The 25253-nt window shown below is 41.0% G+C and overlaps 1 protein-coding gene across 2 annotated transcripts in view; it reads left to right on the plus strand.

Annotated features, from left to right (window-relative positions):
• Positions 1-25253, plus strand: part of LOC126095283 (cytochrome P450 4C1-like) — a 292169-nt gene that overhangs the window by 231691 nt on the left and 35225 nt on the right. Inside the window, exons 1-4 of one of the 2 annotated variants that reach the window (XM_049910046.1) lie at positions 3205-3398; positions 11609-11715; positions 22404-22494; positions 24421-24606. The exons of the other annotated variant lie outside the window; for it this stretch is intronic. Of the exons in view, the coding sequence (XP_049766003.1) occupies positions 3236-3398; positions 11609-11715; positions 22404-22494; positions 24421-24606 (547 nt within the window). The 5' untranslated portion in view covers positions 3205-3235. Of the gene's footprint in view, positions 1-3204; positions 3399-11608; positions 11716-22403; positions 22495-24420; positions 24607-25253 lie in introns of those variants that run through there. 2 annotated transcript variants of the gene reach the window in all.

Consider the following 25253-nt stretch of genomic DNA (forward strand, 5'->3'; position numbering starts at 1 on the left):
GCAGGCTCAATAATGCCCTCATTAAGCATAGATTGTATTTCTGTTCTAACACGGTCCCTATAACGCGCCGGAATTACGTATGGTCTAACACAAAATTTAGTATGCTCACGAACACGAAATTGGTATTGAAATCTCTTGATTGTTCCTGTTTTGTGAGTAAAAACTGTGGAATGTGCTTGTAAAATCTCAAAAAGGTCCTGTCTATCAGTGTCATTACAATTCTCAATTGTTTGAATTTTATTCTGAATTAACTCATTAATTTCAAATATGCCGTCGATGTCATCCCTGTCAGTACTTGCAGAGTGATTGTTAGTGTCTAGTTCCGTAGATAATTCCGAACTGTTACCTAACAGAAGGTAAAGCCGATTAATTTCCTCATCATGGTTTGAGAGCCAGTCTTCAAATTTCAAAGCTATTGACTTACCTTCTTTCTCTAAACTTATTTCAGCATCGTGAAAGCTTAAGATTGCTTTGTATTCATTCAAAAAGTCTACTCCCAGTATAATTTGCGTCGACAATAATGGAACAATAAGAAAGTTCATAGAGAAGCTGTGGCTTTGGCAAAAGAATTCTAAATTGGTTTGTTGGCGTACATCTACACTTTTTCCAAAGATTGCACCTTGTAATTTAATCTTACGTAACGGAAGTGTGGGGCAATTGTTCGATTTGTTGCATTTGCTAAAAGCTGTTTCACTAATTACTGAAATGGGACTGCCAGAGTCAAGTACTGCCGTAAATTTTACGTCATTTACTGTAATGTGAATCACAGGATATGCAATGTTGTTACGTGTTACGTCGTGTTCCTGGAGTAAGGTGTCTCTAATGTCTTCCATTCTTACGTAATTACTAGCTACGGCAGCTGTGTCGCCAGTTTCATAAGTACATCTTGTGGCTGCCAGCGGTGTGAGTCATTGCCTATTGTCTCTTTGTCGGCGCGCGTCATTATTGGGATTTGGAGACCTAACTTCTACAAATTCATCGTGACGAGAGTGCTCTGCTCTGTTTAAATCTCGCCAGTTCAGATGCAATTCAGGTCTGTCGGTGTACCTTGCCAATTTCTTTCATAATTACCGAAATGCCCTGTGTTATTATTTTGTGGCTTTTCCGTATTTCTAAGTTCCTCTTCCCGTGTTGGAGCGCGAGTGTCCTCTGAAATATGTAATTCTTGTATCACCTGCGTCAACTGATCTTGTACTTCCCGGAGTTCTCTTTTGTACTGTGTATTGATTTGATTTTGATTTTGTTTGAATTTTCTTATTTGTTCGTACTCTTCTGTGTCAGTGAAGGCTACGGGTCTTGTGTCATTCAGATCATCATCTACCTTTGTAGATAAGTTAGTGACCTGATCCGAAAGTTCGGCTACTTTCTCCGATAGTGAACACATTTCCTCAGTGTGTTTTTCTGAACCAAGTTTCAGAGTGTCCATTTGTGTTGAAATCGAATCTATTGTGTTCTTTAAGTTTTCCTGAGTTTTTGCCAGTTGCGTAACCGAATCGGTAGATGCAACTGAGTCAATTTTAGCCCACAAGGTCTCATGATTTTCATGAACAATGGTTTGCAGTTCTTTTATGGCTGCTTCGTGATTCTGTAATGCATTTTCATGCCGCGAAAAAATGGTTGAAAATGCTCACAAATTTGTGTTTTTACGTCATTACAGACCTTTTGACATTTCGATTCAATGTTATGTAATTCAGTAGTTAAATCTTCACGTGTTTGTTCAAGCGTGATGTGAAGATTTTGTTCCATTGGGTTTAACTGTTGCTGTGTTTGTCTCTGGTGTTGTTCCATTGTGTCTAACTTTTTAAGATTTTGTTCCATTGTGTCTAACTTTTGAAGATTTTGTCCCATCTGTCTCTGATTTTGTTCCATTTGTTGCATTAATTGCAATAGTAATGTATTAGTGTCTGGAATCTGTTTCTCTATGCTTTATGGCAGTGCATTTTCACCGGCAACATTCACATTTTGACAAGCAGAAAATGTGTCTTGACTCATTTGAGAAAACGGTGAGGACCCAAAACCGAAGTCTACAGTATTTGCAGTATTGTGTTCTGTCATTTCGGATTCCTGAGGCACGCTGTTGCCGACCGTTCGATCGATAATGCTTCCCTGTTCTCAACCTGTTTCACTGTCTACACCATTATTTGACGCCCGCTCCATTTCCCTATGCACAGTTACCAAATTACTACTTTGAATATTAGTTAATTCATTACATGGTGGGGCCAACACACTGCTTTCATCTTCACTGTCATTTCTTAGTTTACTTTGGAGCCGAGTGTTACGTTTTTCACACGCCATTATTGTCACAATATTTCACACGATAACACAGAAAAGCACAATTTGAATAGCAAAAATAAGAGAACACATTAACATAGCACTGAAAATAATATCTAGTAAATTGCAGCTGCGAAATACTTGGCGCAAAGCTACATGCATGCCACAACTGTTTTACTGTACAACAATGAAAGACTGCAACTACAAAGGAGATTCTCTCTACAATTACACTCTAGCAATAAACAAAAGCTACACTAAATACACAAACTACAAGAAAAAATCAGAAGATTCCAGTGAGGTATCCTAGGCTAAGGGTCGACATATGAAACGTCCCCTTAGAAGAATTTTATACAAGACTGTGCTTAAACTGACATACAATATTTTTAGCGCAACGCAATCTGATTATCAAAGATCCCTGCAAAAGAATGGCCCTGAGTAACATTAAACTATACCTTTCAGAAATCACTTACCTCACAAAAATCTTCGTTACTCGAACTACTGCAATACAGCGAGCGCCACTTCTGCCAGCTAAATAAAAGATTCAAACTACGGAAGTCACTAACTACTGATAGGGATAGTTAGCAAATGATGATCCATGTACTTGTTCTGCTCTTTTTTGCCGACTTCCTTTCTTAGTCTCACCCTTACATGATCATGATACGCAGCATGTTGCCAGACATTTCCCGATGTTTGTCGTCCTTCGCGATCCGAAAATATTCCCATTGAACGTAGGACACATATTTGGACAATCTAGCATCGCGGTTCTCAATAATATATGTGACCCGAGGACGCGTGGAAGGCGGCGGTAGCGGAGTGCAATGTCACTGTGAATCACCTGTTGCGTGGCGTCGGGCGCGGTCCAAAGTCCGGCCGCGCACAGCCTTCAAAAGCCGCGGCGTGCATCGCGAGACTCAGTTCACCGGTAGGTGTTGCTGCCAGCAGCGTCCTCCGACGGTTCTACAAGATGCTGGACGTCACGTCACTGCTTTTAACGGTCCTCGTGGTCGCAGTGTCTGCGAGTATCATCGCCAGGAAATGGCGATGGAGGCAGCTCGAGAAGCTTCCTGGGAACGTAGCTCTGCCTTTCATAGGGACTGCCTACGTAGCGTTCCTCACGAAACGTGAAGGTAATTCGACGTTTTGACTCTTCTTTGGTTTCCATATACCTCTTCTATGTCATCGTTGGGCAAGTGCGCGCAGAGACCACTTCGGGTTACACTCATGTGAAAGAAGTTTGGGATAGCGATATGTACATACAAATGGTAGTAGTATCGCTTACGCAAAGTATAAAAGGGCAGTGCATTGATGGAGCTGTCATTTCTACTCAGGTGAATCATGTAAAAAGGAAACTGACAGACACTGAACCCGGAATTTTTACTTGGAGCTAGACGCATGGGAGATTCCACTTGGGAAATCGTTAGGGGATTCAATAATCCAAGGTCCACAATATTAAGAGTGTACGGAGCCTACCAAATTTCAGGTATTTCCTCTCGCCACGCGTAACACGGTGGCCGACGAACCTTGACTTAACGACCGAGAGAGCGGTGTTTCCGTACAGTGATCACTGCTAACAAACAAGCAACACTGTGTGAAATTAGTGCATAAATCAATGTCGGACGTACGACGAACGTATCTGTTAGCACAGTGCGACAAAATCTGGCGTTAATGAGCTATAGCAGCAGACGATCGACGCGAGTGCCTTAGCTAATAGTACGACATCACCTGCAAAGCCTCTCCTGGGTTCTTGACGGTATCTGTTGGACCCTAGGCGACTGAATAACCGTGACCTGGTCAGATGTGTTCGGATTTCACTTGGTAGGAGCTGATAGACCTTGGCCCAAATTGTCAGCAAGGCACTGTGTAAGCTGGTGTTGCTCCATAATGTTGTCGGCTGTGTTTACACTGAATGAACCGGGACCTCTGGAGCAACTAGACCAGGGCTTAACAACTGGCCGGTTTTGAGCGCGAGCACTCGCGTCTGCTCAGGCACGTGCTCGCGAGCAGGTGCAAGGTCGTGGAGTAGGGAGGGATGGGAGAGAGGGGAAACGCGCGCGCGCGCGCGCGCGCGTTTGAATAGGGCCGCAGCGTGCCTATTGAATTCGCGCCGACTGTGTAACGTTTAAAGTACTACGATCAGCTCTAACAGTCACTTCGCTGGTTAAGAATCATATCAAGTCGCCGTTGTGTAACCCCAACCATGCTTTCGCAGTTCAACCCCCATTGGGAGGAATTGTATCTGTTTACAGGAAAAGATGGTGTTGCAAAATGTTTAGTATGTCACAAAACGCTGAATTCTTTTAGGAAATTTAATTTGCAGCGACATTATATATCGTACCACGCGAAAGACTATGGAAGTGGAAAATGTGATGGACCAGATCGTGCACAGGAAGTTATTAAACTTAAAAGGAAGCTATCCGAAGAAGATCTCGACGACGAAAAAAAATCAACTGAGGCAGCTCTCAGAGTGAGTTACAAAATTGCTTTGCTTTTAGCAAAATCACTGTGCCCCTTCACTGATGGCGATTTAATAAAAGAATGTTTGATAGTTGCAGCGGAACATTTGTGTCCATCTCAAGTTGAACAGTTTCGGATTGTGCCATTATCTAACATGACCATTATGCGTCGCATACAGGACATGACAGACGACGTCCAGAGCCAGCTTGCAAATATCTGTAAAGATTTTATGGCGTATTCTCTAGCTCTGGACGAAAGTGTTGATATCACTGGAACAGCTCAGCTTCCCATATTTATTAGAGGTGTTAATAGAGATCTTCAGGTGAGGGTGGAGCTCCTCGATGTGGTAGCCATGAAGAACACTACAACCGGAGGTGATATTTTAAGTAGTGTTGAAGAAAGTGTTGAAAATATAGGACTGTCGTTGGATTCTTTAGTTTCAGTGTCTACAGACGGTGCACCAGCGATGACAGGGAAAAACTCAGGTTTCGTTGCGCTGTTGAAGGAGAAAATGCAAAAACTGACTGTGCCGAATGAAATAAGGGCGTTCACTGTGTGATCCACCAGGAAAACTTATGTGCAAAGAGTATCTCTCTAAAAAATGTGATGAGTGTTGTTGTTTGTACAACCAATTATATAAGGAAGTATGGGCTACAACACAGGCAATTAAAAGCTTTCTTGAGGATGTAGAAAGCCAGTATGGTAGCCTGCCTTATTACAGAGAGGTCCGCTGGCTTAGTCGTGGCGAACTATTAAATCGATTTTTTGCCTATTAGATGAGATAAATATGTTCATGGAAATAAATAACATGTGTGTTCCTGAATTGAAAGAGCCTTTATGGAAATGTGATCTCGCGTTCTTAGCAGATTTAACTAGCCATATGAATGCTTTGAACATTTCACTACAAGGTAAAGATCTGCTAATTACTCATTTCATAGATCGAATACGAGCTTTTAAAATGAAATTGACACTTTGGGTGAGTCAGCTGGAAACAGGAAATCTAGCTCATTCTCCTAAATTATCATCCATGCAAGATGTTCACAAAGACTGTGAAGGTTATTCACATAGTTTAGTTGCCCTTAAGGAAGAATTTGATCAACGATTTCAAGATCTGACAGCACTAGACAGTATTTTGATCTGTTCTCCTCTCCATATTCAGCGAATATTGAAGAGATTCGTCCTGAGCTGCAACTAGAAATTATTGACCTGCAGTGTGACAGAGAATACAGAGACAAATTTCAGAACAAGAAAAACATTTTGGAATTCTACAGACACTTCCCTCAGGATAGATTTCCTCGTTTGCACAAACTGGCGGCTAGAATAATATCAATGTTCGGTTCCACGTATGTTTGTGAACAACTGTTCTTTGCAGTGAAATGTAACAAGACGCGCCTGAGAAACACATTGTCTGATCGAAATTTAAACTGCACGCTGCGCCTACAATGCACAAGAACAATTACTCCGAACATAGACGCAATTGTAAAGGGCAAAAAGTACGATAACCGAGAATCCAATACTTCAGTGACACCTTTTATTGTGTAACAGTTCACAAATTAATACGAATGTAGAGGCATACACTAAGCTAATAAAATTATGTGGCACGTGTACATTCTCCTTTATTTGTTCCATATGTCGCAGTAGTAATTCGTGAGTGATATCCCTGCAGGTGGCCGCGGATTTACATTGACTGGCGGCAGCTGTTGTGTGCCCCATGTGACTCTTCCCACTCTTCGCTCTGGTCTGGTAGTGGGGGTAGCGTCCTCGCGCTGCTCCGTGCTCGCGCCTTGGTGCTCACAGCTTGCTCCGCGAGCACGTTATGTTGTGAAGCCCTGAAATAGACCGATCATTGACTGGTAATGGTTATATTAAGCTATTTGGATACCATTTACAACCATTCATGGGCTTCATATTCCCAAATAATGATGTAATTTTTGTGGTCCGCAATGCACAATATCACTGTGCTCAACTGTTTTCTATTGGTTAGAAGAAAATCCTGGACAGTTCAGGTGAATCATTTGATCCCTCAGAATCGTATAGAACATTTATGGGACATATTCGAGAGGTTACTTCATGCACAAAATTCTGTACCGCCAACACTTTCGCAGTTATGAACGGCTGTAGAGACAGCATGGCTAAATGTTTCTTCAGGGGATTTCCAATGACTTGTCGAGTCCATGCTACGTCGAGTTCTGCACAACGGCGGCAAAAAGACGTCCGACGAGATGTTAGGAGGCATCCCATGACTTTTGTCACCTCACGGTACTATTATCCATTTCCCCTCCCATTCCAGTTGCGAATTGACAAAGGAAAAATGACTACCTCCAGTCTTTATCCCGTTACTATGAGAAACCTTCATCTGGTAATTCAACCATGCCATTAAACTCAAGAATCAATGACTTTGCTTTTATTTGGGAATAAATTCGTCTACATCACGTAATATATGTCTTTGTTAGTAACATCATTTAGTCCGCAGCTCGTGGTCGTGCGGTAGCGTTCTCGCTTCCCGCGCCCGGGTTCCCGGGTTCGATTCCCGGCGGGGTCAGGAATTATCTCTGCCTCTTGATGACTGGGTGTTGTGTGATGTCCTTAGGTTAGTTAGGTTTAAGTAGTTCTAAGTTCTGGGGGACTGATGACCATAGATGTTACGTCCCATAGTGCTCAGAGCCATTTGAACCATAACATCATATCGACCTCCACCATCATCAGCTCAACCTGTTAAACAGCAATCAGTGGCAGTATCAATAAAAACTACGCCTAATCGAGGTTTCAGCGCGTTAACACCTCACTCAAGCACAGGTTTTGTTGATACTGACACTGAACGTTGTGTTACAAGTTTTGATCTGATGATGTCGTTAACGATATTGACGAGTTTGTTCACAAAATATTCACAGTGATCACCGACTCTTTCAGGACGTTTATTTCCTTTACTAATACTTTGTTTTTACATGAAGAATGAACATAATTTTCGATGTAGTCCGCTTAAGTTCAGAGTGTCAGATGTGCCAGTGAGAGTTCATTCCACAAGCCTTGAGAAAAGAACGTCCACAAACTACCGTTCCAAAGGCTTCTGTAACCCTTTCGCTGGGCTTGACACTTATTCCATTGCCAAATCGTTTTTTTAGGCAGGATCCTTAGCTTTGATTTTTCCTACTCCTCATTATTTGCACTTTTTATTTAAAAAAGTTTGGTCTACAAGATTGCGTCGTATTCTACACTATCGTTTGAAAGGTAATCAATGAGGAGAAATCCTTTGTCCCTCACATAAAACACTAGTCATTACCTCTCCTGTGAACCGTTTCTGGCCGACATTTAAAAAATGAGGCACGCGTGTTAAAGGAAGCTATGTCCTCATGTAAGCGCTACGATAATCTTTCAGTTGATAAGATTATAGTGTGAGTTATTTTAAAATATCTGTTTGTCGATTTTTCAATGCTATGTTGTGCACTTTCACGACATCCTTTACTGCGGTTACAGTTTTACATCACCCTTCAAGTGGATTATAGTCAAAAGAAGAATGGACATGTTTGAATTCGGCTGCCCACTTCTCTTTGAACCAAATGGACAGCCTCCTGATAAACATTTACTACATTATGATGTACTCTCCGTTGACTATATATTATACAAAACAAAGAATTTTGCGATGTTATAATATTTTATATTATCCTATGACCGAAACAAACTCATCAGTACCATTCCAAAACACTATAGCAGCAGAAATAAAATAAAAGTTCATTGATATCACACCCTCTTATTGCTGGGTTGAGCACTTTTCGTTTTTCTCTCGGGAAGAATCTGAGGAAATAATTTTGTCAATTTATGTCGTGACTGCTAAGTTTTGTGAGACGTTGAACGCTGAGAATTTACGTTACCCACTGTTACGCCGATGTTTCGAAACACCTCCGTAACCTCGTGCCCCGTGTGCTCTCTACTAGACTACGGACCCGCAGAGATTGCATGCGACTATATCACACAAGGATAATAGGTTTTGCTACCACGTATTGTATTTGTGAGGAACGATGTCATTCGCCGCCTCCTCGAAAACCCGTACTACGAAGCATACATATGTGAGTACATGGGCAGCTGTGTACCAGGCGAGGCTATATGCGTTAATTCAAGTGATGCATTGCTGGCTGGCGTACAAGTGAGGTATCATGTTACCAGAGTGTTGTTAACTGGCAGTAAACTGTAACAGGTCCATCCCTCAAATACGGACTCCCATAGCAGTAATCCCCCACTCCCCCCCATCCCCAAAAACAAATCGCAGATGCCAATACATCCCCACTACCTCTAACATTTTGTTTCTTCACTAAAGATAACTGTTATCGGTCATCACTACGATTGGTGTTAAAATCATGGTAGCTTTAAAGTCGAAGCTAGACGCTTATTACCTTACAGTTTCACCAATGAATCTTCCGTGATGGTATCTTCTTCTACCTTCGCTGTAAATCACAAATGCTGCTGTGAATTTTGTAAACATTCATCGATCATATTCCGTATTAAAGAATATGAGATTCAGCCTGCTATTGCATATATAATTGGTCACTCTATGGTGAAATTGGCCACTACATCGACGTTTAGGAGTTTATGAAATATTTTAAGTCCGACATTTATGAAGATAAGTAATTTGGCTTCCCTTATTTGTAAGGTCATTTCGTAATTTACTAACAGCATTATGTGGTATTACACTGAAACATGTAGGTCTTTATTCATTTTGATGCTGAAGTTGATTACTCACGACCTGTCGCTGTTCTCTCGGTACATTCCATTTTCTGCTCCTGGTTTCGCAAGAGCACTGAGAAGTACGCGGCTCGTTTTCTCAGCTGTAATCATTCCTGTGGTAAACGAATACAATGCTCTTGTTTACGAATTCATGTAACCATTGAGTTACGTGTAGTGTCACTAGCTAACGAATTCTCGTGTGGATCTGGTAACTCTGAATTTGTGCGCCTGACTATTCTTGTGCGTGCTTTTTATTGGGTTCTCAGGTGTGATTCACGTTTTCCCTTTTAAGATCTGACCTACAGAAGTATAGGACATCTGTGTATTTTGGAGCTGTTCCAGGTACACGTTTTTTACTGTTGCTTTCTCCCATTTTTGTGTCTGTTTATTCTTCATTTACTATTCCATTTTCCATTCTTCCTGGATCGGGCAAAGTGCTGTCCTTACTAGCCATTTCTGAGTTGTCCATTTAACTGCAAACACAAACACATATCCTCAAAAGATACAAATGGATATACAAAAATCAGGAATAAATTATGTAATATATTATTTGTTTGAGAAAAACATATGAGTTCCTTTCTTAGTGTACACAACTGTTCAACTGTAGGGCTCTGACTTTTTGCATTCCCACATTTCAGATCTGAATGTATGATTCAAGATAACTCATTCCCTCCCCTTTTTCCATCTCCAGTGACGATACGATAATCAATGGATCTGATACATAAATCACCTTTACTCTTCACTACGCAACACTATTACAGGACCACTTTTTAGAAATACCGTAACTGTCTCCCACTGCGACGCAAAGGTTTAAAATTTGGCTCATAAATGCCTAAAATCTTCCTCTGTAATGGTGAAAAAGCGTGGTGTCCTACGACGTCACCCTCGGTCGAAATGACGCTTCTTGTATGGAGGAGTGTCAAAGGGTTACCTGCTTGCGGGCATCTAAGTGTAATTAGCAGATTCCCTCTGTAAAGGCGCGTTTTTAAAATTTGCAGTAAAGGCGGGCGGGAGCCATCAAGGTTGCTGCCGAACTGGGAATGCTTTCGTGTTTCATTCACGTGTGCGTCAACATCGCAACCTTCTCCCGTGATCACGCCACAGGAGGGTGCGAATCAGAAGGGCTGAAAATGCATAAGCATACTTCGTTGCTTCAGATCACCTCCAGATTTCGTCGAATGGTTTTAACAGTCCATAGTCGTTCCAAACTGTACACAGGAGCAAAAATTGCAGGCGCACTGCACTCCAAAGTGATGCAATCACGTTCGATGGAGATACAACCCCACAGTAGCCTCAGAAAAGGTTAGAAACGTCTGAAGGTGTCTGCAGTGTCGAAGGTTGTCCTGTTACTTACCGCACAGCGAATTGTCGTTTCTTACCATGAAATGTGTGGGAATCAATGCTCCAAGAAAAAAGATAATTGACACCCTTTATGCCACCCCTCGAAGCCTTTTCGTGCCTATTCTGAGCTGTGATGTCTCTGAAATCTTTTCCTCGGCCACCCATAAGGAAACTGTGTGTTTCCAACGCTGGAGACAACGTTCTGTTCTCCGCCGCAGATGGGTCAAAAGAAGAGATGAAATGTGGATAAGACAGTAACACTGGATGTGACAACCTTCCCATCGTGTGACATGTCCACGATGGCGTTGGGCAGAGTTGTGTTCAAATATGGTGCTAATCTGACGTCATTAACCCACATCACACCTCACATGAGCTGCTAAGCGTGGCCTTTCTTTCGTACGTATCGACCCCTTACTGTCTTGGAGCCCGAGGGTGACGTCGCAGGGCGCCAAGCTTTAGCACCATCACACAGGGGGGTTGCAGGCACCACTGAGCCAAATTTCAGACATGTGTCGCAATGGGAGGCATTTCCGGTATTTGGAAAGAGTGATTCTATAATTGTGTTGTGCAGTGTTACAAATGAGACACACAATGCTTTCCGTTCATTGGGGCATTGGCCTCGTTGAGACAAATGTAGGCTCGCTATGATTTCCATGAAAAAAGGGCAGTTGTGAAGTTCCCCAGGGACTGATCAGATTGACCTGTACCGCTGACTACGCTGCATGCCATTACATACGACAAAAGTGAGAAGAGTGAACTCACATATTAGCACATATACGTGGCTACTTGGATGAAATGTTGTCTCACATGCTTTCTGTTGCAGATCGAATGCGCAAATTTGACGAGGTCCACAAGAAGTTCGCACCTATCTTTCGCACCTGGATGGGTCCTTACCCAGCGGTACAGATACAAAAGCCGGAACACATGGAGGTAAGTATTGTTTGTGTTTCCCGATTCCACAAAGCAATACAGTTCCCTTCAATGACTGTGCACTGTCTCCCGCATTCCGGAGGACGACGGTTCAATCCCGCGTCCGGCCATCGTGATTTTGGTTTTCCGTGATTTCCCTAAGTCGCTCTAGGCAAATGCCAGGATGGTTCCTTTGAAAGGGCACGGCCGACTTCCTTCCCCGTCCTTCCCCAATCCGATGAGACTGATGACCTCGCTGTTTGGTCTCTTCCCTCAAACAATCCAATCCAATCCACTGTCTCCAACAGAAATATTTTCCTGTTACTGAGTAAAGAACCCTTCGTATTATGTTAGATTGGCTTCCCATGTATTGTCAAAATTATGTGAATGAGAAACACGTCTTGACTTATTACTTGCTGTACGGCAATGTTGTCATATAGAATGTGGGCGGCTAGATATGCATATGTAAGCAAAATTTCAGTCAGAAATTTCTCATGTGATCTCGTCATTTAGGGGCTCCCAACATTGTTTAGACCGGTACTTGGGGCCTCTACTGTTACTATAGTTAAAAGATTTTAGGCCAAATATCGCTTCGATAGTTAGACCATCTTTAGTGCGTGAAATCTTTTCTTTAGTGACCATTGACTGTATATGTACATCCATAACTCCGACGCACAGTATGGTCATTTGCGAATTTCTTTTCTCTGGTATGTTGCAACTACGAACCCAAAATGCCTTGTGGCCATCTCCCCAGACATTTAAATGAGATGGCGCAGTTGTTGACAATGGACTCGTAGTTGGCAAAAGCGGGGTTCAACTCCCCGCCCAACAGTCCAGAACTAGATTATCCTTGTTTTTTCAAATCGTTGTAGGAGAATGGTTAGACCAATTCCCAGTCAGGCCTTGGTACTTTCTACTCCCCCACACTTCCACTAACTGAGACTGTACATCCTATCTAATAATGTCTGTGCAGATGAAGAAATCTTTTTTTCTGCTTTTATGCAATGACTTTTCTCGTTACCATTACTCACGTCTGAACAACAGCTCGACGATGAAAGGTAAACGGCGAGTTACGAGCGCACGGAACGGATTTTCACCATTCCACTTGCTTTGTAGCAAAAGAGGCACTGGGTAGCAAATTGCAGTAGGGTAAATACTTGTGGTCCTGGTACTCACCAATGAGCGTCAAGCTTTTCTCTCCTTTTATTCATATTGCTGTCGACATCTGCTACTGTTACAGCAGTGCACTTTGCTTTGCTTGAATTGAAAAAATATCAGTTTATGCGGGAACGTTTCAGTTCTGTTAGTTCCATGCACGTCATACTTCTAACCTGAAAAGGCGATTGCTGACTACACGTAAATCAGCTGAACTATTTCGGAATCCTGAAATGAAATTAAATCTTATTAGTTAACACTCTTCTAAGAAATAATGTTAACAATTTTAAATGTGGCTATCGACATACAGGCATAAGAAGTGTTTCCTTCCGTTTAGATCTTTCGGAACTGAACAGCATAATGAATGACCAGTGAGCATACAAGGCAACAAATCCAGATGATGATCGTCAGAACTGCTAAAAACAGATGGAGTTGTGCTAACTGGACATATATTTATGGTGACGTCGAAAATCTATGAGACCAAAATTCTGCAATTCGAAAATAGAAAACAATCACTTCAGTATAAATCTTGCTATTGTAGCCTGATGAACAGAGAGAAAGGCAAGCAAAAATAAAGGCAAAAATGAGTGAACGTCAGTTTCATTCCATATAATTTAAAGATACCATCCAGAATCGATTATGATCTAACGCTTATTCAGAGAACATGGATTACCTGTATGGAATTTGATAAACTAGAATAAAAATATCAGAAATATGCTATAAAAATTTTTCTGGAGAAGTGTGGTGAAACATACGAACAGACAAATAATTTACGATATCTATGAAAACTTCGTTCATATTTGAAATAAGGACAATGAGGGAAGACAATCATTCACTAGAAGGAGATTTGGGCAAGGTGGCTGCATTTCCCTTGGGCTCTGAACCTTATTTGTATAGCTGTAAAATGTTTCATGTACAATGTACAAAGCCCAGGCAAAAATTTGCCCCGGAAAAAGAATGTCAAGATATAAGACATCAATAACAAGTCCAACGAGATTAGTTTTCTAGATTACAATTAGGATTCTTTAGAAGAAGTGTTGAATGATATGAGGTAGCCAAAAGCACAGAATTTGTACTAACTACTAACAGTAAATAAAAGAAATACAAAAGTTATTAACAGTGACCTGCCGGAGTAGCCGAGAGCGCTAACTAGCTGCTTCCTGTATTCGGGTAGGCGGATTAACTACGAGGGCCGGTATGCCGACCAGCCTGGATATGGTTTTTAGGCGGTTTTCCACATCCCGCTAGGTGAATACCGGACTGGTCACAACGTGCCGCCTCTGTTACACTGCTCACAGACATCTGCACACATTCGCACTAATCCATGGATTACACTAGACACAGACAGTTGGGGTACAATAATTCCTTCCGGGTGGGTGTGGGGTAGCAGCAGGAAGGGCATCCAGCCACCCCTTAACCTTAACATGCCACATCCGATTAACCAGCAGACCCCGCAGGTCGGGATTAATGCTTGGAAAGAGAGAGAGAGAGAGAGAGAGAGAGAGAGAGAAAAGTTATTAATAATAGCTTATTAGAGACCAATGACTTTAGAGGCGTCGATGGCTGAGAGAGTTGACAATAATAATAAAGTTACTGCTTTTCTTCTTGAGAGATATGGACCAGTCCACATTTATAGACTTCTATTAATATTTCTCTCATTTTCGTGATTAGTTAAGGCGAATGCTGTGATAGAATCTTCGAACAGACTGCAACGAATACCTTCCAGCATCTTTGTTGGACTGCTCTAGTGCTTCGTCTCCTCTCTCATTGTCGATGCAATGTCAGACCCCTACCTCGTTGTTTAGCAAAACATACCTAAACTGTAGAAACGACAGCACTGGAAGTGAAGGGCTCCTCCTGTCGAGGGGAATTAGTTACAGAAGTGCTGAACGAACTAGGGGCGGGTTAGTAGAGGTGATAAAGTGGCGAGGAACCGTGGAGAACAGTTTCCCAATGTACATTTGAAGCACGATAGCGGATTAAATCGAAGCACAAACAGCGGAAATCGAGGGAAGGAGAATACGAAAGAACGAGATTGCTATATTCTTCGGATCTGGTTATGTGATGCTTAGACCAGCGCTGTCCGCCTTTAAAAGCTTATGGAAAAGCGACACAGGCAGATTGGAAGACTGCGATGAGTAGGCTGTTGGGAGCTAGCTGGTGGAGTTTCTCACTGCTAGTGAACTGTAACGTCAACAAATCGTAAAAGGCCCTTATCTGCCCCGCCGTAATCCACTTGCAGTAGGGTGCCGCTTTGCAGACGCTGTAGTCTCAACGCTTGCTGTTACGCAACGTTTCTGTCATCACATGCCTATCACTCAGATGTCTCTTCTGTGTCGCCAATCGGATTGTCTTATCGCGGGTTGTCCACAAATACATGCATGCTTGCTCGATGCGTTGCACTGTAAATATATCGAGTGCCGTCACTTATTGTTAAACCGTTTGTTTGCCTCGCATATGGTAAACAACAGGCCTCGCTCAGTACCTTAGACTCAACGTTGTGCAAACATCTTGTTTTGCTGCAGAGATATCGTCTTAGGGTCTCTTAGCGTCGTCTGTTGTTTTCACTTTTTTCGTATTACGAGGTTTCACGTGCCTTTCTTTTATGCGTTTTTAAAAATCCTTTAAAAGCCATTAATTTTGTATTTTGTTTTACTTTTAAAGCATTGTACTTATGTCATTATCATTTGATTCTCCCTGTCCCCCTTCCCTGCCTCTCTTAATTTAAATACCACCGATTCACATTTCCCACCAGAAAACACACATTTATTATTTGTTTAAATTGTGTACTAGTTGCTGTACCACATTATTTACTTTACTATGCCTTTGTAGACGAGTTATTACACCGCTTTATTTATTATATTATGCTTATTTTGATGTTTTGTTGTTACATAATAAGAAAAGGTACTGACGCCAACTGAGAGATTTGCACTAAAATTTAATAAGAGACGGAACTGATCCCCTACGGTACACAAAACAGGTCAGAACAGTGATGCTAAGCAACGGAAAAAGCATATCAGTTATAAAAGAACGCAAATTCCCTCAAGATTAGCGGGGTTTCACAAAAGCTCGAAATTATCTTGGACTTCAATGCAAGACGCTTTTAATAGTTTCCACAATGGAGCTCTGTCCTGAAATCTGGCAGGCAATGCAAAGAAATTCTGCTTTTATGTAAAGTACACCAGCGGCAAGACACAATCAACACCTTCACTGTGCACTGACAGTGGTAACGTTACCGATGACTGTGTCATTAAAGCGAACTTACTAAACAAGGTTTTCGAAATTCCTTTACCAAAGAAACAGTTTTCCGAAATAATCCAGAATTCGAATAAAAGAACAGCTGCGATGGATTTTAGATCAATTAATACAGCCAAGTTTTAAGGTCCACATTGTATACTAATTATGTTCCTTTCAGAGTCTGCCGATATAATACTTCCATACTTAGGAATCATTTAAGACCGCTTGTTCGACGAAAGATCCCCACGTAAAAACTGCAAAGTTATGCAGATCACGCCAGTACTCAAGAAAAAAATACAATCAATCATCTGAATTACAGCCCCATATCACTGACTCATATCAGGCAGTAGGATTATGGGACATTCGAGCAATATTGTGGGTTACCTCAAAGGAAAGGATCCACTTACACATAAAAGCACTGATTCAGAAAATATTGTTCTTGTGAAACACATCTAGATATTTATTCTCGCAAAGTAATGAGTGCTGTTGGAAGGTAACTTCTGATTTCATAATTCTAGATTTCCAGAAGGCTTTTCATACTGTTCATCAGAAGTGGCTTCCGATTAAATTGCTTACCTGTGGAGATTCGTCCAAGTTGCGCAGCTGGATTATTGATACCGTCAGAAAGGCCATATAGTCATAGGGTAAAACAGAACTGATATTTTGTGTTCCCCTAGGAAGTATTATAGGCCCTCTGCTACTCCTAAACTACAATATATAAATGATTTAGGAAGCCATCTTAGCAGCCTCTCAGATTGTTTTCAGATTATGTCACCGTTCTTACAAAATTTCTGTCACCAACTTCCTCCTCCGAATGCGAAAATATTTTAGTGTAAAACATTTTAGATCTCGACATGATAAAATATTACAAAGTGTAACATGCCAAGTGTTGTACACTCAAGACGTGAGACGCTATAACAACAAAAAAAACCCTAACATCTGACATGTCACACTCTGTAAGGATATTTTATAATCGGAAGATGACTGCTGGCACCGGTCATATCATTTTATAAACTCGTGGTCTTGTCCAGGGTGCCCCAGGCTTTTTTGTCACTCCGTACCACTTGACATTTTTTATGAATTTAGTCAATTTTTGTCGAACCCTGAGATAGAGGATTCGGGGGGACGGGGGGAGGGGTTGCGGAAGGTTGAGGGATGAATAACACAGGGGTGAAGAACAGTACTAGAGGAATCATTTTCGCCATCTTGCTCAATAATGATGTAGTTATTTATGTCAATTAACATGAAATTCAATTAAGCTGGTGGTGATTTAAATATTCAGTGAGTAAGAGAGGAATGACATTTAAAATATTTACTATACTTTTACATCGCAAATAGCATAAACCAGTTGTGCAAAAGAACAATTAACTGAATGTGGAGTATAGTCAACTAGAGCCTGAAAAGCAAAAAAATTCACAATCAAATTAAGCTTTGATTGTAAACCATTAATCACACTTCAAAATCAGTAATTAGTCAGCTTTCAAATTTCCTTTTTGAAAGTATCTCCACCGGACCTTCGCTAGTCATGTCGATGAAGGTTTATTTCTTGATTACTTCTTCTGACACTTTTCCTGAAAATGGATTACTTATCCAGTTATATTTTGTGTAATCTTCGGGAAAGTATTTTTCAAAGCTTTTTCGGAGGACCTCTAAAGGTGTAGTAGAGTCTCAAATTAAATCTTCCATATAAGCTTTTTTACTGTCTTCCGAAAACGATGTAGGAGCAGGGAATGCGAAAAAGTTACTGTCAGTGCAAATGGTTCAAATGGCTCTGAGCACTATGCGACTTAACTTATAAGGTCATCAGTCGCCTAGAACTTAGGAATAATTAAACCTAACTAACCTAAGGACATCACACACATCCATGCCTGAGGCAGGATTCGAACCTGCGACCGTTGCGGTCGCTCGGCTCCAGACTGTAGCGCCCAGAACCGCACGGCCACTCCGGCCGGCCTACTGTCAGTGCTACTGAACTAAAAACAGTTACTTTCTTTTGAAAGGCTATATTTGTCTTGTTCTTCATGTCGTTGTTTGTGTCGCCGAGGAACTTAAAAACCCCTTCCGCTGCAGATTTTACCCTCTACAGCCCCCTCAAGTACCATGGAAGTTATTTCCTGATGTCTTAACAGATGTTGCATCATCCTGGCCGTCCTTCTTGTCAGTGTTTTCCTTATATTCCTTTCCACGCCGATCCTGCGGAAAGCCTCCTCATTCCTTACCTTATCAGTCCGCCTAATTTTGTAGATTCGTCTGTAGCACCACATCTCAAATTCTTCGATTCTCTTCCGTTCAGGATTTCCCACAGTCCATGTCTAACTACCATACGATGCTGTGCTTCAAACGTACTTCATCAGAAATTTCTTCAAAAAATGGTTCAAATGGCTCTGAGCACTATGGGACTTAACATCTCAGGTCATAAGTCCCATAGAACTTAGAACTACTTAAACGTAACTAACCTAAGGATGCCCGAGGCAGGATTCTAACCTGCGACCGTAGCAGACGCGCGGTTCCAGACTGAAGCGCCTAGAACCGCTCGGCCACCGACGGCCGGAAACTTTCTTCCTCAAATTAAGACGTATGTTTGATACTAGTACGTTTTTCTTGCCCGTGAATGCCCTTTTGCCAATGCTAATCTGCTTTTTATGTCCTCCTTGCACCATCCGTCAGCGGTCAAAATGGTTCAAATGGCTCTGAGCACTATGGGACTTGACATCTATGGTCATCAGTCCCCTAGAACTTAGAACTACTTAAACCTAACTAATCCAAGGACATCACACAACACCCAGTCATCACGAGACAGAGAAACGTCAGGGTCATTTGCCTTAACAATTCCTTAACTTTGTTTACTACGTGACCACCAATTCTGATGTTAAGTCTCTCGCTGTTCGCATTTCTGCTATCTGTTGTCTCTTACACCTTATTTGCTCTTAAATCTTTCAAATCTTTTTTAAATTATGATTCTAATGATGGATCCCATACTTGTTCGAGATCTATTCCTGTCTCTTCTTCCATCACATCAGACTATTCTTATCCCTCATAGTGGCCTTCAATGTACTCTTTCTACCTATCAGCTCTCTCCTCTGCATTTAACAGTGGAATTCCCGTTGCACTCTTAATGTTACCACTCTTGACTTTTATGTCACCGAAGGTTGCTTTGACTTTCCTGTACGCTAAGTCAGTCCTTCGACAATCATTTCTTTTTTGATTTCTTCACATTTTTCATGCAGCCATTTCGTCTTAGCTTGCCTGCACTTCCTATTTATTTCATTCCTTAGCGACTTGTATTTCTGTATTCCTGAATTTCCGTGAACATTTTTGTATTTCCTTCTTCCATCGGTCAACTGAATGTAAATATAATGCCGTGTGCCTAGGGCGTCCCGTCGGGTGGACCGTGAAATATTTGTTCTACTCATGGATTCTTCGCAGATACCTTCTTTGTACCTACTTTTTTTCCGGCTTCTGTGATTGCCCTTTTTAGAGATGTCTATTCCTCTTCGACTGTACTGTCTAATGAGCTATTCCTTATTGCAGTATCTATAGCCTTAGAGAACTTCAAGCGTATCTCTTCATTCCTTACTACTTCCGTACCCCATTTCTTCCTGACTAGTCTCTTAAACTTTAGCCCACTCTTCGTCATTACTAACTGTGATCGGAGACTGTGTCTACTCCTGGGTGTGTCTTATAATCCAATATCTGATTTCGGAATCTCTTTCTGACCATGGCATAATGTAAATGAATTCTGCCCGCATCTCCTGTCCTTTTCCAACTACACGTTCTGCTATTGAGATTCTCGAACAGAGTATCCGCTATTACTACCTGAAATTTACTGCAAAACTCCATTAATCTTTCTCCTCTATAATTCCTACCATCAAGCCCATGTTCTCCCGTAGCCGTTTCTTCAACTCCTTTCCCTAAGACCACAATCCAGTCCTCCATAACTATTATATTTTCATCTCCCCTTTATTTACTGAATTATCCGTTCTGTATCCTCATACACTTCCTCTATCTCTTAATCTTCTTTTTGCAACCTTGGGGTATATACTTTAACTATTTTTGTCAGTGTTTGTGTCTTGTCTATCCTGATGAGAATAACGCTGTCACTGAACTGTTCACAATAGCTCACCCTCTGCCCTACTTTCCAAATCATAACGAATCCTGCTTCCGTCATATTGAGTTTTAAAATCCTGCTGCGAGAGAGTCATCTTACTTCAGTATGAAGAAACAAACTATTAAATTTACCTCCCATATCTTTAAACGACAGTGTAAATATCTTGAGTTGGCGCGCTTGCCTTGATAAAGTGTGTAATCTTCACAGCGTCTGTCAACACAATATGAAGAGTTAGAAACTAAAGCCTCTTGTTGAATTCGACAATCAGGTGCAACTTCCACCCTTTTCTTGTCAGCGCTGTTACGTAATCATGCATTGGATTGGAGCTGTCTGTACGCATGCCAGTACATTATTGCCATACTGAAAATGTTTTTTGCTATGACATTTGACTGAAGCGATTTGCAAAATAAGAACTCGTCTCTTACATCTTCATGACGGTCAGAGCGTACAAAAACGAGTAACTGCGCCATATTTGTGACGTCTGTACTCTCGTGTATTTGAAGAGCAGAATAAGTGCACTGTTGCAGTTGTAACAATAACATTTCTTCAATATTGGAAGACATGAGTTCAATTCTCATTTTTACCGTATTATTTGATAACACAAGTTTTTGTATTTCTTTGGCGGCTTTTTCCCCAAACTGCTGTACCATACACGTAGCCAGTAAGAGTGACGCACTAATTGTGTGAGGTTCTTCTTTATTTTCAATTCTAAAACAAGACAGGTATGAGGCTTTTATCATCCTAGTAACAGTGCCAACAGAATTTGTATTTGCACTCCCATTTGGATTCCATTTGTTTTTCTTTGAAAAAAAGTCGGTAGGTTTACCGACTAACACAGAGCGCTTAGAACTTTCATAACGTTTTGATAAAGAAGGATTCATGTTTTGATTTGAAAGTGTTTCTAAGCGTACTACGCTTTGGAGAATTGGATTATTATTAGTTTCTGTACCGGCCTTTACTGTGAAGCCAAATTGTATGTAGCTTTCATCATACTTGTGGTAAGGTGTTGGTTCGGTTTTCTAACTGCATCCTTGGAGGTAGAAGGATCTTCATGGTTTGAAAACCGTTTCTCTGTTAACTTACAGCACAACCATGTATCCGTCACATAATCAAGTTAAATTTTATCTAAAAATAATAGTAATCAAAAATCAACTCGTTGTAATACGCACACTTCGAGTCCAGACGCAAGCTTTCTTCGTATCACGACATCATTTAACGTAACCCCCAACAAAGCGACAAAAACAACAATAAACCGTTCACTACGGCATGACCGCAGCGCCACACATTGGTATACCGCGTAAGTTGGCGGCAGTTGCATAGCGGCACGAAACTTTCGAATACACACCACCAAGACCCGATGAAAATATCGCCAACGTCAAAAAAGATGGATCATTCCCTGCCAAGGCAGCGACGACTAATGAAGAGAGGGATGAGGAGGGTACAATCCGACTTTCCTCTGTCTTGTATACGTTTTGTTACCACAAAATTGTGAATTCCGTTGACTTTAACATTATACAGACGATACTTTTATCAATCAGTGTTCTCAACAGCATTTTACTTTGAAAATAAAGTAAGGTAAGCAAATAGTTTTACCAATATCACTACGTGTTTTGTTTACTACTCCATCTGGGAACCCCTGGTCTAGACAAATAAGATTATGTTTCCACAGTCTTGACCATGTCAAGCGTTAGGAAAATAATTCGTTGACTGCCACCAACAGGACAAAAAGAAGAGAAATCAGTGCTCACTCATGACGATTTTCGTCTTCGTTTTTTTCCTTGCCCTGTTCGAGAATGGAATTGTAGAAAAATAGTCTGAAAGTAGTTCATGAACCCTCTGCCAGGCACGTAAGTGTGAATTGCAGGGTAGTCACGCAGATGTGCATATTCATTCTTGTTCACGTAACTTATTCCATTGTTCTTAATTTCTCAGTATTCTTCAGATACCCACTGGCAAATGGCGTTGGGGTCAGATACCGGTTGTGGTAATAAAAATAAGTATAAAAGTTCCATTGGTGCAGTCATTTTAATCCTTTAGCCACTCCACTTCTTTGATAGTTCTCCATTATCCCGGAACAACGAAACGGGACGTGTGAGTTCGTACATCATAATTTTGCGCCTCGTATGACATTTTCTTCACAGAAACACATAAATGTGACAGGCGTGATTAAACGATAAAAACATATAATTTATCTTTTCCGTTGTTTCAGAAAATAATGTCCAGCAGCGAGATAATAGACAAGTCAAACTTCTACGCCTTCTTGTATCCCTGGCTGGGACAGGGTCTCCTCACAAGCACAGGTACGTACCGTCTATTTCCGTTTTTATAAAAGACAGAAGCAGAACTTACACCAATTGACTGCCATAAATATGTCTTATGGACAATGTGTAGCAACATTTGCCATTTGTTGTTTACAAAATTGCTGAATGACGAATAATGTAACAGGTAGGAATGGTTCATACCGGACACTATACTGAAAACAATTTGTGACTGGATGTGTGGTTGGTTTCTGATTGATGACGAGAAACAAAGGAAATATTGTATTGTGCAATTTAATTTGTAGTTCTTATAAAGAGAACAATAAACAAGGTAAATGCCTCAAGAAATTAAGAAATTAACGTGTACAGATTTGATGTAAACGTTAAAGAAATAATAAGGAATCGTTTCTTCTTTGAAAGTGGCCTTCCTGATTGTGTGAAATTCTGCTTGTTTGTTGCACCTCGCTCAAATTAGAATTACAGGTGAGACTTAAATACACTAAACATGCGAACTGCGGCGTGGCATTTTTGAAGTGGGCAGTGCAATTCACAGTATATAATCTCAATAGACTTCTTACGATGCAGAGATTCCTTGCAATGTTATTGAATCAATGGCTTTTGTTAAAAGTGAAAATATTTTTGAAACTTCCTATTAAATTAAAACTGTGTGCCGCACCGAGACTCGAACTCTGGCCCTTTACCTTTCACGTGCAAGTGCTCCACTTGTTTCTGCCGAAGTGTTCGAAATTACTTAGACAATGTTATTTCTTTCACCTACAAAGTTAGTTCGTCGAATCGTTCTACTTTCATTGCCCGCAGGAAGTACATGCGCGTGTTGGTGTTGCACTTAAGTAGATGGTGGATGGTAGTTGTATTGAACACAAATTGAAAAACGGTGATATAATAATTTCCCCAAACAGGGAAGTTACCGTGATGGATGTTCGTACTACTCATCCATCTTACACCTATCCCTACGCTCCACAAAGTGCCGATAATAATCCTTGGCGATATAAAGGAAATTACTGGAACAATAATCACTAACATACCTTGAAATTATAATTATATTCTCCAGTAATATGTATACAGGTTCCTCCTGACGTCAGTCGCAACTGAAACCTCGACATTTACGGACGTTACTTTTACATTTAAATCATTTTCTTTAACCACGATTACAGCAATGCTACTTGGGGTAAACAATATTCGCAACCACTATCCTCCAAGTGTAGAACAGAAGTTCCTTAGCCTTTCCTTGTGTAACCGTAAGGTCATGGAATAATGGTGTCGCAATCCAAAGAGCGCCTAGCTCTCTCACTGAGCATGTATATTATCGATGGTGAGCAGTTTGCGCTTTCTTGTAACATTATTAAAGTCACTTACTCAAACGATACGATACAAAGAAGGACAGTACAAACTGGGAGCGAATATGTATTTCAATATGGCTGCTATCAAACAACATTCATTTGACAGAACTAATAGTTCGATTATATTTGACAAAACAAACCAATCAGGATCCTGTCAAACTATTTTGAAATTAGAAGTAAAATGGCCACCTGTCTTTAGTAAATGTTGCCATCATTCATGAACAACAGAAGCACAAATTATTAAAAAAAAGACACACACACAAGCGTAGTGCATCACCTCTGATCTGCATATGGTTACTTTTTTACACGAGTATCGCGGTAACATATGTAGGTCCTGTTTTTATGAAGGGTTCATGGATTATAGATATTCGAAGTCGGTCCTCTCCCCTCCCCCCCTTCACCTATATGCCACCTATATTCTGTAGCTGGGTGCTACAGGAAAGCGTGCAACTTTGCGGAGCATTTAGTTGACAAGTGTCGAGGCGCTGACTGCAGGAAGTATCAGAGGATGCAATTCAGTGACAGAATGGACAGGACTATGTTTTTCACTGCGTTCTTAACATCAATGATTCTCCACTGTCGCTAAGATCAGCTTGTACGTTTACAGGTTCCAAGTGGCACACGCACCGTAAAATGATTACGCCTGCTTTCCACTTCCGCATATTAGACAACTTCGTCGAAATATTTGCTGAAAACGGAGAGATTCTAGTTGAGAAACTTAAACCAAAAGCTGATGGAAAAGACTTTGATATCTACCCGTTCATTACCCGCTGTGCTCTGGACATCATATGTGGTAAGTCAATACGAAATAACTAATATTACTGAACTACAAATAAAAAATTATTAAATTTTGATTCACTTGCTATGGGTCTCAGCTGGCAAAATAATTTCTGAAAAGGAAATTATCGGTATAATTTACATATCTAATCTTCTCTGTTTAGTACTCTGTGTTGAATCTCTTATCCTTCTTAAACAACGTCTCACGACTGATTAATTACGCGCGCTATCAGACTGCTGCTTCTGCGTGTCCGTACTTTGTATGTCTGACATTAGAGACCAAGCATCGCATCGCATTTACCGTACGAGCTCTACTGCTGTTCTTTTTCCGAATTGGTCGAACATAGGCAGCTGGTCGACCGCAAAAAAAAAAAAGAAGTTGAGAAGGAAACACATGAAAATGGAACTAGAAAACAACATTTATTCACTGTAATATCGATAGAGTCTGCAAGTCTTTAGTACAGTACACTTAATTAAGTTTTCGCCCTATGACGTCTGTGTTACATCATCCACCCACACGCCAGAACCCCCACTGCGTTTTCTACCAACTTACATTCATGTTATAGATAAGTAATACTTCAAAGTATTAACGTTTGGTCTGCCAGATGGCTGATGGCTGTCCAAGTCTTCACTCTCGAAGTACGCATGTTTGGACAATTGTGT

The sequence above is a fragment of the Schistocerca cancellata genome, chromosome 8 (genome assembly GCF_023864275.1).
Source record: "Schistocerca cancellata isolate TAMUIC-IGC-003103 chromosome 8, iqSchCanc2.1, whole genome shotgun sequence".
Classification (NCBI taxonomy): Eukaryota; Metazoa; Arthropoda; class Insecta; order Orthoptera; family Acrididae; genus Schistocerca; species Schistocerca cancellata.